The 16382-nt window shown below is 37.7% G+C and overlaps 1 protein-coding gene across 1 annotated transcript in view; it reads right to left on the minus strand.

Moving 5' to 3' along the window:
• The window catches only part of ARHGAP15 (Rho GTPase activating protein 15), a 588861-nt gene that overhangs the window by 482457 nt on the left and 90022 nt on the right, over positions 1–16382 (minus strand). The window contains exons 5-6 of the mRNA XM_081814529.1: positions 15747–15808; positions 4443–4530 (exon numbers count right to left, since the gene is read on the minus strand). Coding sequence (XP_081670655.1) covers positions 4443–4530; positions 15747–15808 — 150 coding nt within the window. The remainder of the gene's footprint in view (positions 1–4442; positions 4531–15746; positions 15809–16382) is intronic.

Below are 16382 nucleotides of genomic sequence, written 5' to 3' on the forward strand. Positions count from 1 at the left end.
AACAAAAGAAAAAGACCTTCCTAGAAAAAGACCTTCTTCCTAGGAAGAAGTAAATGGCAGAGAACATGGCAAATGTTAAACCAACACTGACTCTATAAAAAAAAAAAAGAATACTGTCCGGTGGTGTTAAAAGGAAAAGAAAGAATTAAAATATCAAACAACAATAGCATCTATGCTGAGAAGAGGATACATGGATTAAAAATACTCTAAGGTGGGGCGCCTGGGTGGCTCAGTCGTTAAGCGCCTGCCTTCAGCTCAGGTCATGATCCCGGGGTCCTAGGATTGAGCCCCGCATCGGGCTCCCTGCTCAGCGGGGAGCCTGCTTCTCCCTCTCCCACTCCCCCTGCTTGTGTTCCCTCTCTTGCTGTGTCTCTCTCTGTCAAATAAATAAAATCTTAAAAATATATATATATATATATATATATTCTAAGGTAATATTTTGGAAGAGGGTAAAGGATTTGATTCGCTTTAGGCTTTGATAAGTATCAATGCTGTAATCTTAAACAAGCCACTAACAAAATTGAAACAAAAGGCATCACTTAAACCAGTGCAAAAAAAATATGGAAGAAAAAAATGAAAAGAAAAAGCATGACATATTTAGAGAAAAAGGCAAGAAACAAAAGAAGCATACACTGTGTTTCCATTTATATAAATTCAAAACCAGACAAAGAAAACTACATTTCTTAAGGGCTATAGATACAGGTGGGAAAATCATGAAAGGTTATAAAATACGGACTAAAATGCATTGAATTCTGGGGCAAGGGAAGAAGCTGGATGACATAGGGACAAATGGCAGAGGGTGAGGCTTCTAGAGGGCTGACAGAGTCTTGACTTGGGCAGTGGTTATGTAGGAGTTTGATTAATAACTTTTAAAATATACATATCTATTATACATTTTACTAAAAATGGTTTCTGCACTATTTTCCAATGACAATATTTTCAACATTTAAAGTAAGTTACAAATCAGAATATGTAAAAAACGATGAGAATATGAGCATCATCCTTTCCTTCATAATCCAGGAAATCCAGTAGTGACACCATTGGTTTTCAAATGCTCCTTTACGCAGGAGGGCTGGCCAGTCTTGACCAAACTTTCTCTGTTCCGAGGTGAAGTGAACAAAACAGAGACAATGTATATAGACACAGAAGGGGGACAGTTTCCCATTTTGGTAAAGACTACTGCATTGCATTCTGAGGTTTTATCCTATCTAGATGTGGGATTGGGATATTTTATGATGCCCTTTCTGTTAGAAAGTGACAGTGGTAGTAAGTGGTAGGTTGCTCTGGAATGTCCTCCCTAAAAACAAACAAAACAGAACGAGTCAGTCCTCTTTTTCCTGGAGTAGGAGGTCACTGAGGACCCAAAGCCTATGAATCTCTAATTTACACACACCGGTGAAATGATTCTGTGTCTAGTTCCAGGAGGGGGCTGCTTTTGCTAGAAATCTGACTTGGCTGAAAATTGAAAGAATTTCGGTGAGAACGAAAGATAGTCAAACGTGGAATGTGGGATCAGGCACATCTTGTGACTTGCCGTATTAAATGTGAAAGTCACAGGGTAAGGGCCAGTGGAGGGAGATGAGGGCCCCAGGAAAATGTATATGGCCATGCAAGAGATACCATCTAGAGCCCCAGATGGAGCAAGGGCTTCACTTTCAGAATTATTCATTGCTTAGACCCAACATTTATGCTGCCTGTGAATACACAGTTCTCTTTTTGGAGACCAGATATGCTGGTGTTCCTTGAATCAGTGTATTTTCTCTTCTACACCTGTCTGCATCAGTTCAAGTACAAAACTAATATGCTGTAAAAATACGTTATAATTCTATTATACCCTGTATTACATGCCATAGAATAGATTTATATATTTTGATATAGTATATTAGACTATCATAATTAACTTATTGCTACTATTTATTTTTTCTTTTATTAACTAATTTCATTCTCGATTGATTCTCTTGACAGATATCAGTATCCCCATTTTACAGATGAGGATTCTGAAGCTCAAAGTAGTTGAATAACTGTCAGCTCCTAAACAGCAAAACGAGAATGAAGTCCCCTGTGGTTGAACTTCAAAGCCCTGCTCCTAGCTACTTTGCTGCTTTGTCTTACCACCGCATTAACATTCAAAGATCATTCCTATAAAGATTAAAATGCCACTTACTCTTTAAACCACATTCTGTACTACTCAGTCAGTTTCTACTGACCCCTTGGAGGAAAGGACAGACTTTTTCCCAGAAGCACAATGAACAATACCAGGACATGTGTAAGGGGGTGCGAGGGAAATTCAGAAACTTGAGCATAAATCTCTTTCAAAATAAAACCACAGCATCTTTAATCAAGGCCTGGCAATCATCGTATCGTTTCTCTGAGACTGGAATTGGTAAATGTGGGCTATCCCACTAGGCCTTTAATACTTGGTTAGAAATGTATCCAAGAAGTTGACTAGCACGACAATTCATGCAGTACAAACATGAATCTGTAATTCTCTTCCCCATTACCACAAAACACAGTTAGTTCCTGCCCTGAATTCACTTTGAAGATGAGTGCCTGGGAGAAACCATAAGAGCATTGAAAATGGGGCCAGAAGTAATAAATGGAGACTGCCAAAAAACATTAACGAATTTCTTCTAGAAGCAAAATCTATTGTCAATTTACAACTCTGAAGCTTGAACTGGAGGCAGGCAATTAGTGAGCTGCCTTGAAAGGTTTGCCTACAATCTAAAAAAGAGTTTTCTTTCACCTGTATAAAATTAGGCAGCTGATAATTATGTCTCCGGGTCCTGGGACGAGGAAATTAAAATAATAAAATAAAAATAAAGCGAATGCTTTAATTTGGAATCTAATCTCTCCCATTCTCCCAGAACATTCACACAAACGCTGCTCCAGTGGAATTCTTCTCACCCAGCAGGAGGAAGATCATCTTCTCAGCAGCCAAACTTGCCAGGCAAGCGACTTTTCCTCCCTTTCCTGACTCCCTTTTAGAACTCATTCAAAGGGAAGACAAAGGACCCGTGAGTGGATGGGAGTTGTTTTGTGCCTAGCCCTTAGGGGTACTTTATTTTTCTTAAAAAGATTATCTCAATCTTACTGTAGCCCCCAAATAAAAACAAAACAAAGGCTAGAACAAATTTCTGAGGCAGTTTAAATTAAAAATACAAAGGATCGAGATGTATTTTTACTTTATTTATAATTAGTTTACGGATTGGACCGCAGCGAGACTCCAAAATCAGCAAGCCACTTGGGGATAAAGACTATTGCAATTATCAGGAACAAGCCAAATTCTACCTTTTGTTCTTCTATTTAAAAACAAACAAACAAACATCTCCTGGCAAATGATTTTCTATTTCCTATTTAAAGAGGATTACATAACAAACACGACTAGTGGCTGGAAAGCAAAGAACCTTCCACCGTTTTATTACCTGCCAGATACAAATTAGTTCATTGTGGTTAACTCCTGCCAGGAGAGCCCTTTCCCTGCCACCCATCAGGACGATGGGGTATGGCAGGTTGGTTCCTGCCCGGCGTCCTTCCTAATCAGGAGGCTGTCAGACATGCTGCCTGTCCACTGTCTCCTTCATGGTGTGGCAGCCCTGGAGCTCAGGCAGCAAGGTTTTGAGCTCGAATTGCCCCAGTAACTACCTCAGAATTGCTCCTACTTACTGTCACTGTCAAATCTCTGTGGGCATATGTGAGGCCCTCCTCCAGGTACAATAGAGAAACCTTACAAATTTCACTTTATGTAATAACTACAGGATACAGAAATTGTATTAGCTCCATTAGACAGAGTCAGAAATATTCAGAAAGTTAGCTGGATATAGTGAATATTGCAGTTAGACTAAGATAAAAAATCACTTTGTTAACTTAGAGTGTTTCCTCATTGGTAACACCCTATATTGAGGTGCCATTTATAAACAGTTTATTATTATTTATTAATGTATGAAGCACTTTATACCATGCTAGATAACAACTTAAATTCATGTATTAAAGATGCACATACATGGTTTAATAGGATTTACGTCTTATAATATTCTTTAAAACAGCTTCCCATAGTCTCATCCGTTAAGCATTTATTACTAATGCATTTTATAACATACTTTATAATACATTATTTGAGCAAGTAGCTGCATTTAGTGATCATTTCATAAATAAGAATAAAGCATTTATAAATGGCACCTTAATTTAAAGTGTTACCTTCACATTACTAGATAGCTGCTCACCATTCATCTCATTTTGTGATTATTCTCCAAATGCACCACTTAATAAAACAGACACTAAGTTCTATTTTCCCTTCATCTGATTAAAAGTTTATTGAGTCATTTCCTCCATCTGCTTTCAGTCGTTGGTAGCTTGGAGGCTTTAGTGTGATTTCTGATGAAACCAAACTTTTAATTCAATAATATTTCTGTGAGGATGATAATAGTAGAAGCAGAACTACCTACCATACTAGACAGAGCCTGCTGCTTAGATTCTTTGTAAAATTCAAGTTTTCGACTGGAAAGAACAATCCAGGAAGTAGACCAGTTTTTCCTTAGGAAAAGAAAAAAGAAAAAAAAAGCATTATCACTTGAAGAAATCATTCATAGATATTGTTATCAGCAACATTTGGCATGAGTAGAGACTGTATTTTTAACTAGTCTTCATAAAAGTCTTTTCTTTATTAAAATCTATAGGTGGTATGGAATTTGGGTAATAATAAAGACATTCTGTAATTTTTAAAAATCATGGCATTTATAATAAACATTTCTCATTTGGAGATCCTCACAAAATCTTTTTCAAGTACTAAAACTCCAATTTTTGTGTATCCATGTCCCCTACTTCAGAGGCTGTTTCCACGGCAAGCCAAAAATAGCAAAGTAAAAACAGAAATCAGAACCCCTCCCTTCATTGTTACTTCTCTTCATTGTTTCAGTATATTTCAGAATCTGAAAAACTAACCAGCTAATGTGTCATTGCCTAATTCAAAAAAAATTCTTTTTTTAGAGAGAGAGAGGAGGGAGAGGGAGAGAGAATCTTAAGCAGGCTCCATGCCCAGTGAGGAGCCCTACATGGGGCTCAATCTCACGACCCTGAGATCATGACCTGAGCCAAAATCAACAGTTGGCACTTAACCAACTGAGCCACCTAGGCAGCCCCAAAATATTTTTTTAATGTTGAATCTCACTAGTAATCAAAGAAATGCAAATGAAAACAGTGAAATGATTTTTCCCTCTTTGCCAATCAAATTGGCAGGAATTAGAAGGACTAATACCAAGGGTTACTGAAAGGGTGGAGAAATGGATTCTCCCATAGAATTTTGGTGGGAGAGTACACGAGTACATCTTCCTGGAGTGAATTTGGCAATATGCTTTTTTAAAAGAATCTTTTAAAACATGTTTGTTTTTTGACTAAACAAGTTCGCTCCTATGAATTTAAGTTTATCCTAAAGTAGTCATCTCATAAGTTAAGTCTGGGGGCACAAGAATGAAGTACACCATTATTTCTTAATTGTGCACCTATTAAAATATATCTTAAAAGATTAGTTGTATAAATTGCATGTAATAGGTTCCTATAATGAAATAATAAACCCTATGCTATAAAAGAATACTGATAGGGGAAGACTTTAATAAAGACCATAATACAACATGTAGTTTATTTAGTTCATTTGCCTAAGACTGTACCCCCCCCACTCCGAGCCCCTTCTGATGATTAATTCTCATTCATCGGAAGTTCAAATATCATGTCCTAAAATGCCATCCATGACTTCCTTGCACAGCACTTACGATAAATGAAAAAATAATTTTTGTATATTTCACCTCTATCTCTCCCCATCCTAAAAAAATCCTCGAAATGATAAAGAGCATTTCCTGCTTCCAAAAGTATTCCCAATTGCCTAGCACAGAGGAAGCACTACATACATATTAACTGAGTCAATGACTGAACTTTAGGCATGGGGAAAAAGAGCTGGGTATAACAAGAGCTAAATCAGGTGATAAAATCACAACTTTTGATTTTCCTTTCTATTTCTTGGTGTTTATCAAATTTCCAGCATTGAACATGTATTACTTCAGCAGTTGTATGTGTATATTTGCGTTCTGAGATGCCCGCTTGTAGATGGTAAAACACTAAGGAGATTAACATACTTAAGTTTCTATCCATTATATCATACTGCTGCAGTTGGTTTTGGTTTAACACTCACTTCAAAACAACTGAATTCATCTTATAAAAGTGGTAGAAAAAAAAGTTTACAGAAAGACTTTATTCAGGTCAATAAAAACCTACACAAAAATATGTTTACAATGACCATTGAGGATCTCTGTGTAGTTATTTCCACTTGCTTCTTAGAATTTAGGGGTTTGAGTGAAGGGACAGTTTTGATTCAGTAAAGTTAATATTTACAACAAGATTAGATTGCTCTTACATGCCTAAAGCTTTCTTAACCATGCACTATTGTGCTAAAAAAAAAAAACCCAACATGATAAACAGAAACAAAACAAACAATATATATATTCCAACATGCAAATATGAACATTATGTTCTTGGACCCAATTGTCTTCAAATGAAGAGTCCCTTTTTCTGTCAAACAATGAAAAAGGTAGAAAAACAGCAACAACACAGAAAGCCACATAGACCTTTCCCCTCTTTCCCCCTAGAGCCCACTTCTCCTTTTAGGCAAAGGAGGTCGGGGTAGCCATAACCTTGTCTCTATGCAGGTCATAATATTAGCTGACCCCAGAGAGAGAAAAGAAAAACATTGGAAGGACTGCTGGTCTACACTGGGCATCATTTATCTCTACCCCTTATTTTGACAGTGTGTGATCAGGGAATATGGAACACCCTCGGACTGATGGAACACATATTTAACCTGCCTGTTATATTTCCCACTATATTTTTCATCTCCTGGCAGGGAGATACTATACCTTATTTGCTTCCAGTCTATAGCAAGCCCTGGATAAATGGTTCTGATTTGAATCTGTTTCAGATGTTGATCATTTACAGAATGTGTTGGCATTACTCTTCCCTTCCCTAAACTTGGAACTGGAACTGGTTAGAAATGAAGTTGCATGAAATTCAATTATCTCATGGTTCTTTGTTAGAACTTTGAACTGCTATGAAATGTTCCTTCATAGGTAAGTGTGATGAACAAGTCAAAGAGGGTAAGAACTGCAGGTCTTGGAACCTTAGTAATATGAATTGCTCTGACACTTTACATGTAGTGCTATTTCATTTTGAATTTATAAATTACAACGTCTCTATGGTGTTAGAATAAAAGTGAAGATTTTTCCAATTTGCTTAAAATAATTTTATTTCAAGAGGAAGAAGAAATACTGTCAACTTTTTAGATGCCCTAATTTCATTTCCGTTTTTTTCCATTCTATTTAAAAATAAAAGTTAACATAAATTATTTTGAGTACCTACTAAAGTTTGATTGCCTAGTAGAAGTTTAGCTCCACAAAAAAGATAATGAAGATACTAATATGTCCATTTACTAATACAGAAAATGAGGTTCACAGAGTTTAGGTAATTTACTTAAGGTCAGTTAGATTTAGAGTCTGACTCTGAAGCCTATAATCTGGTCACTAATTTATGCTGTCCTTTTTTTAAGGATTAAGCATTACTATCTTGGCTCAGGAGATTGTCAATGTCAGATTTCACTATGGTTTTGGTTGAAATGCTCACATTATAAAAGCCAATGTACATAGCCCATGACAAAGTAGAAGCCATGTAGGCTTCCTTATAAACTATTTTACCTGATGCTAATTGAAAGGACAGAACAAAGGCCCACCACTTCCAAACTCTCCACTTCCCTTAGAAGTTGCACTGATTTAAAGGAGTCATGCAAACGACCATTCAACTCCTCAGAAGAAGCTGGAAGTAGGGGGTGTGCTCCTAATGATGGTACTTCTGTCTCTTTCCGGCTAGGGAATTCTGGTCTGTGATGAGCAGACTCACCTGCAGTCAGTGAAAATCACACAACCAGGAATCAAGGAGTCAAAAGCCTGTAGTCTAAGAGTGGCTGAGAATTCACTAATGGGAACAACTTTTAACCTATGACTTAAGTCAGAACCTGCCTCTGTGAATGAGGTGCTCTGGGCATTTGACCATTCTCGTTACAGTATCTGTCTGGTTCATTCCCCGTCTGATGGGTTTGGCTTGTGCGTCCTGTCGTTGTCAGGACACCACTGGAAGAGCTCCCTCACCTCGTTACTGTAACACAGGAGCTGCTTGGATGATGCTGTCAGCTCTGGAGAGAGTTGTGAAAAGGGTCAGTTGGCAAAGTTTTGGGCCCTGACTTGAACCTTTAAGGCTTTCTCTCTGCAACCGAATCCTTATAGGTGGCTATTGTCCAGTATATTGAGAGACAACTCAGGAAGCAAGTTACTCCTGCAAACTTTAAGGGCTTAGCCGTAACAGGGAAGTCTCATGGTTTCTGATGAGACTTTTAAAATAGACCTTTCAAGGATGAAGCAGTTTTCAGAATGGAGAGAAAGTCCTTCTACTCCCCTATTTCTTCTCCAAAGAAATAGACATCATCCCTAACCTCTTGGAGCTTTTTCACTTCTGAGAAAAGTATCTCACATTTAGTAGGTGCTCATTAAAGGTTTTTGAGCAAAAGAATATATGGACTCTCAAATTTCAGAAGGGTCACACCGCTAGATTTTTCCTGCTCTGTGGTTACTGTTATTCACTAACAAGCACTACAAAAGCACGAATCTCCTGTATTTCTCTTCTCTGTTCCTTAGTTCCCTCGTGTTTTGATATGTCATTCCTAGTACTAAAAAAAAAAAAAACAAAAAACAAAAAACTATTCCTTCTGGTTTAGTATATTTTCTTCTAATTTATAATTCTACTGACAATACCTGAGCTTTCTCCTGAGGTCTTTCTGACCTCTCAGACGTGTGTCAGTAAGATGAGCTCTTATGCATGCATTTGTCCCCACTCTGTGCTAGGGATTCCACTTGGTATTTTGGACATGTCAAGTAATTAAAACGCAAAGCCGGTCACCGGTGTCTATTGAGCACCCACACAACACTCACAAGTCCAGGACTGAATATATAAAGGCAAATAAGAGAGACCTCAAGGAGTTTTCCTTTAACTCAGGGGGACACACTCAGTGAACATGGAAACACATGGCGCTGGGAGGTGGGTGATACCTCATATTACAGATGAGCAAACCGAAGCTCTGTGAGTCTACATCCTACCCAAGGGCATAGAACTCATAAATATGGGAGTCAAGCCAAGTCTCCTGGACCCTGAAGACCACATTCACCCCGCTGTATCAGTTATCTCCAGAGCAGTTGGCATGCAGCTCTCCCTGAGTCATTTTGACATGTCTATGCAGAGCCTCAGTGTAGGCTCTGAGAAAGGAAGATAAAGAACTTTTGTCAAACAAGCACTTAAATGTCTTTCTCCTTGGAGCCAGGCCACTTCTTAGCCTGACTTGGGATGTTGCAGGCCCTTTCTTCCCCACCTTCCCATGACGGCTAGCAGGTAAATTTATCCATTGGTGGGGGCCAATTAATGCCTCACCAAGTCATCATCTAAACTGTACGGACATTTTTTTCTATTTTTCCACACAGAGGGAAAAACACCAACTATTGGCTAGATTTAGGGCTAAGGAAGACACAGAGGTCGGGAAATATTCAACCTCAGTAAGTCAGAGGTGTTAGGAATAGGTGGACAGTCTCCCCACAAATTTAGGATAACAGTCAGGTGAGGTATTGATATTGATACTAGTAATTCAATGCAGGAAACAGATTGCTGCTCAAGAAATGCAAGTATATTTTATTTTTCTTTTGACACAAACAAACAAACAAAAAAATCACCCTGAAGGTGGGAAAAGGTGCTTACTACAGTTAGGAGGGGGAAGAATTAAATTTGAATGACAACTATTTACATGTATGCCATTGGTGGGACATTTTATCCAAGTGAGACACTTCACAAAACTTTCCTAAAACAAATCCCTGGTTGTAGAGGTGGGAGGGGGGAAATCCCCCCAAACTCAAAAAACAACACCGCCATCAGTCTGGAGGAAAACTCTTTGCATTCTACAAAATGGACACCGGGTGGCAGCACATAATAACAGCAACTTTGTAACTGCTTCTCTGAAGACAGCTTGATGGAAAATAGTTCTTAAAATATTCATTACCGAGGGGAGGGGGGTGGGAGGATGGGTTGGCCTGGTGGTGGGTATTGAGGAGGGCACGTTCTGCATGGAGCACTGGGTGTTGTGCATGAACAATGAATCATGGAACACTTCATCTAGAACTAATGATGTAATGTATGGGGATTAACATAAGAATAAAAAAAATGTTTAAAAAAAAATATTCATTACCATTATAAGAATTTGTTAGCTTGAGCTCAGGTTTCACACATTCATTTTATATCCTACACCCACCTCTCCTATGGCTCCTTTAGGTAATGACGGGTGGCCAACCAAAAGTCAGAGGAAAATACATATGAGACAACTTCATAAATTTCAGACTTTCCTGGGCCACCTGCCTTTGTTATCTGACTTGATCACACTGGATTTGACATGATTCCCCTCAGTGGTGGGAGTGAAAGTGATTTACTCTAGAAGCCCTGACTGATTGTGCATAAAATCCCTTGGTCACTGTTAAGTGTTCTTACTCATTCTAAAACTGGTAGGTTAGGAAATTATTTCTTCTCTCTCATACTCTAATCTCTTGTAAATTGCCACTGCTAAAAGTGGGCCAAAGAGACACTGCAGTATAAATACACACATCTCTGTCAGTATTGCAAGAAATGTAAAATCTTGATATATCCGAAGAGTTATCAGATGTTGGAAATTATAACAGAGCATATGAAGGAAATCCTAAAACTAAAACAAACCTTTACAACTTAACTTCTGTATTCTGTACTATCCAAATCTTCCCTCCAGTCCTCACTACTGAGCATAAAAGGAGAGAATGACAATTCAGCCTGGAAGAATTTATTGGGATCCTGAGCAGAAAGTGCTAAAGAAAAAATAAATTCACATTAGCAGGGTACTTTGGCATCATGTTCTAAAGGAAGTCTTTTCTGAGAAACAACTGTTCAAGAAAAAAAAAGAAAGAAAAGAAAAAAAACAAATAAAAACAAAGGTCTCATAGTTCTGGGCTCTGGGATGAAAACGACCACTAGTAGAAATAAACACTGCACTACCTTCACTTCTTTTCTTCCCATACCCCCCTTGTGCTCATCTTTTCACCCCCAAGTACTTTCTATGCCCCCAGGGAGCAGAGCAGAGGGACAGCTAGATGTGATCAGCTGTGCAGAGCCACCAGGGAGATGACGAAGGTGCAGGCATGAAGTGAAAGTGACAGGCATAGATGGACACATAGTGTCCACACTGTCAGGTGCCTTTTGTAAAGGAAAGTATTAAAAATAGCTTTTCACTGGGGCCTCACAGAGCTTCAGAGAGACCTGGGCTGCTACTTCGTTTTGGGGATGGAAGTCCCAAAAGGAAGGACTTCCTAAACTAAAACATAGAAAAGTGAAACATATTTTCAATGTTAACAATTAAAAAAATTAAAGTTGAGCACTGAATGTATTCAGCTTTCAATCCTGTCTGTGTATCACGTGGTAATTTATAGAACGCTATTTCAATACAAGGCTAAACTTACGGCCGTTTATGAATGTAAGATATAGCCAATGAGTTCTCCTTCCTTTTACCCACTCTTGTTCATATTCAGAGAGAGGTCAAACTTTTCTTAGAGAGAAAGAAAAATATATAAAAGAGGGAAGCTAAACAAAAAGGAAAAGGAGGGGAAGGAAGGAAAATAAAAACAATGCATGATGGGAATAGCTTTCGATTATTTTTGGACAGAAAGCTTTATAGACAGTAATAAAATAATGTCTGCTAAGTGATAACTGAAGCCCTTGGTACTGTTAATGGTATGAAATAACAGGGCAGTTTTTGCTTCCTGGCTCTAAGGAGATTCTAGCAAGAGAGAAAAAACTAACCTACTTCAAACAGAGGACAGGGCTAAAATCTGGTACTAACTATCTATACAATAAGGTTCGGGAGAAAGGAGAGGTTAATACTAGTGATCAATTTTCTTCATTTGTAAAATTGAAAGTAAAATAATAATATAGCCTATCTTAGAGTATCATTTCAGTATTATGAAGCATTTAGCTAAACTTGACAGAGTAAGCATTTAGTAATACTGCTTATTAACTCAGTAAAATGTATAACAGATATAAAGTACCTTGATAAGTGGGCAAAAGGCAACCAAAAGGCATTTATATTAAAAATATAGACTATAGCAACTATGCTATACTATGTAATATTTACTAAATTCTCAATGGGATAAAAACTACACAATTTTTCAAGGTTATGATTAAACTAACCATCTTGTTACTAGCTACAAAAACATACCGACTCATTGGACAAAGCAATCTGGCAATCCATAACATTAAAAAAAAAAGGTTATGTGATTTAATCAAGTATTTCAGGCTTAGCATTTGTCTTAAAAAAAAAGAAACATTGACAAACAATAGGAGTTTTGCTGCGATTATAACTATTTTAGTATAAGGCTGGAATCAACTTAAAATTCAAATAAAAGAAGAGTATAGGAATGGTTTGGTATAGTAGAGTGCCATCAACCTGACGGGATATTACATGTTATTAAACATGGTGACTACATCTACAGTGTTCAATTTGTAAAATGTTAATTAAAAAAAAAACCAATAAGGAGTAAAATTACGGACCAATACGGATCAAAGTTAAAGATTTTGGGTCATTGAGGGCTTTCATCAGCAAGGTAAATAGACAGTGAGAGACTTGAAGGAGATATTTACAAAGTCCAAAGTTGACAAGGTTATGACTACCTCGATGATATTAGTTCTTTCAAAAAGTGAGAAAACTAACAGAAAATAGTTGAAGTTGATACCTAGGCAATTCTCAGAATGCGAAACCTGACTAACTCTAAATGGATGAAGTGATGCTCAACTGAAATGCCAATGAGAGGAATAAAAATAAATGCAACACTGTAGTAACATTCTCTCGCCATCGACTTGCAAAACTGAGAGTTATCTAATGCTGGGTGACGAGATGATGGCAGGACAAGCTGCCTTGACCTTTGCAGGAGTGTGAACTCATGCACTCATCCAGGAGGAAGTCTGGCTGCAGCATTCAATGGATTTATAAATGTGTGTGTCTTGCAATCCTTCACTCCTGGGTATATGCCCCAGAGACAATACCTAACGGGTGCGTAAGGAGACATATATGTGTGGCTTATTGCATGTTGTTCGGGGGATGGAAGGAGTTAGGGACAATTTAGGGGTCCACTACTGAGAGATTAAGTAAAATGTAGTGTATGGACACAATGGCAAAATGGGCAGCAGTTGGAAGAAGTGAACTCATTTTAAATATATAGATACAGATCCATGTCCAAACACTAACATTGAATAAAAGTAATAAGAAACAGAAGGAAGTTTATAACACAAAAAGGCTTATGCAATTTAGGACACATTCACATACTCACAACTATACACTATTTACTAGAATGCCACACATATAACCACATGAGTATATGGAGAGTGGATTTGATGAACATACATTCTACAGGGGATTGAAGTGAGGATTGGAGACTGAGATAAAATAAACCCAGCTAGGGGTCTTGCCCAGAATGATGATAATATAAAGCCAACACTGAACAGTAAAATCAACTCAATTCTGTGCACCTGATGTTAAAAAAAAAAGAAACTAAAACTAAAAAAAAAAAAAGAAACTATACCTTTAAATGAAAAAAGCTGAAAGAATGCATAATTGCATGCAAACTGATTGAAATAACAATAAAACAGAGTACAAGCTAATGTTTATATGAACTTAAACTAGAGCACAAAAATGATTTGCAAACTGATTAAAGTAACAACAAATGAAACAAATACAGAATGGTATACACACTGATTGAAACTGCCTTAAAAATGTATTCATGTGAGATAGTTGGGGAAAGGGCCTTGTTCTGCTCCTCTGTTTTTTCTTGACATCACCACCTATTTTATAAGGACGGTTTACAGGCAAATCCGGGACATCATCTTTATTTTCTGGAATTCCTCTCAGTATCTCCTCCTCTTCCATATATGAGGCTTTCCTTTCAGCTCTCACCTCCTCTCCCCTACCAAGGCCCAGTGAAACCTGAACTTAGACAAGTCCTCAGATCTTTTTCTGTCCCTCTTTAGACTTTGTGAGCATGTAACTGGTAAGGTAAGAGAGAGTCTTCACTTATTTATCTTGGGAAGAGTCATTGCTGTACCCTCAGCACTACTCCCTGAGCTGGTGTAATTGGGATTGAGGTCTAAGGAAAAGGAGGACACTAGGCTGGGTTAGCCAAAGTTAAAAAATCATCCTGTTGCCCTTTGAGAGTCCAACTCTTTAAGCCAGATTCTCCACTGGGGTAGGAACCAGTCCAGTCTCTTAAAGCAGCCTTGCATTTGACCTTCTGTCCTATTCATATCTCTCCTGGACCCTAAAAGGAAATGTGGCTGCAGCGTTACTATACAGAAACAGTGTAGAAGAGGGTTCAAGGCCCTGTTTACCATCCCAGAATAAAACACTATATAAGCCAAAAGTAGAGGGCGTTCTTTAAAATTGAAATAGCTCTTTTAAGCAGCAGAATTATGGTTGATTGTTTTCTCCAGTTTTACTTCTTTAAATAAATATATACATACTCAATTACAGGCAGTAAACAAAAGCATACGTTATGGTTTATTGTTGGCCAGAGTGTCATTCCAGTAATGAATTGCATTATACAATTAACAAGTGTCCCATTGTGTAGCTAATTAGTACATTCATCCTTTATGGTTTTAACTGTTAATAATACAGTCATAAGTGAATGCCTTGTCTCCCGATTTGAGCACCTTCTACATATCTTTGTAGCTTACATATCACCTAGCACAAAGCTAAGTATATAATAGTATGTACTCGAGAAATAGGAAACATTCTAAAATGGAAATGATTATTTCTAAATATCCCATCCATAGAGAATGTCTAGCATCTTTCTCTACCTATCAACCTCATTTTTTCCTTCGACGTTTTTTCTTGGTGCTGTTGCATGGGGAATTCTTATTTTCTTTTTCTACTTTCTCTTACTGATTCTGTGTTCATTTCACCTCAAATGCGCAATGTTCAACTTTTTATCTGACAGATGATTTTATTTTCCTTTTTTCTCAAATGATTTTTATCTGAGCAGAAAATGTATATCAAACCCCCCAATCTTCAAAAAATATGCTCCCAATGTATTGTAGGGAGATTTTTTTTTTTTTAAAGATTTTATTTATTTATTTGACAGAGAGAGACACAGCGAGAGAGGGAACACAAGCGGAGGGGGGCGGGGGGGAGAGGGAGAAGCAGGCTTCCCACAGAGCGGGGAGCCCGATGCAGGGCTCCATCCTGGTACTCCGGGATCATGACCTGAGCTGTAGGGAGATTTTTATACACTGCAAAATGAGAGCACTCATCCCTTAATCAGTTCATCTCAAAAATCAAGACCCATTATCTTATTTATTTGCATGTTTTTTAAGATTTCAAGTTCCAGGAGGACAAGAAGCACCTCATTTAATATTATGTGCAACAATATAGAATGTAGTGCTTTATTGGAAAACTGTAATTATAGTGAAAATAATGTTGATCATAGTGATAGCAGAGGGAAATATTCTAGTCTCGTACCATAGGGCCTTCCTTTCTAAACAGCAGTGACACAAATTGAGGAGATGGAGAACTATCATAGTTATGTAAAAGTGAATTAAGGAACTTTTATTACCTTAGTTTCTTTCCACCATCTGCAATTTTAGCTTTCTGAAGATAGCCTTCTTTTTCAACCATCTGCAAGAAGAATGTATATATTAAAACTGTGACAAACCCCTATGCATTATTATTTTGAATGAACCTATGCTTTCCAACAGTCATTGCAGTGATGGAAGTTTCCAGTCATAGAACTTCATTAATAATGCATATATAGCTTATGGGAAGTGCCTGCAAGATCATAATCATTACAAGCCGTTAAATATCCAAAAGAAAGATTACAAAGAGTAATGTGAATGATTTGTTAAATGTTGATACACCTTTACTCACTTTTCCTTCTGGGCATTGAAGTCACTTGCTTACAAAACTGATTAAAAATGGCAAAACAAAAACAAATTTAATAATGCCTTCCTTAATTTTACTGATAATCCTTAGAAAAGTTCTTCCTTTTTTTTTTTTAAGATTTTATTTATTTATTTGACAGAAGAGACACAGTGAGAGAGGGAACACAAGCAGGGGGAGTGGGAGAGGGAGAAGCAGGCTTCCTGCGGAGCAGGGAGCCCAATGTGGGGCTTGATCCCAGGACTCTGGGATCATGACCTGAGCTAAAGGCAGACGCTTAACGACGGGGCCACCCAGGCACCCCTAGAAAAGT

Source organism: Leptonychotes weddellii, chromosome 3 (assembly GCF_054177405.1).
Source record: "Leptonychotes weddellii isolate Sample4059 chromosome 3, ASM5417740v2, whole genome shotgun sequence".
NCBI lineage: Eukaryota > Metazoa > Chordata > Mammalia > Carnivora > Phocidae > Leptonychotes > Leptonychotes weddellii.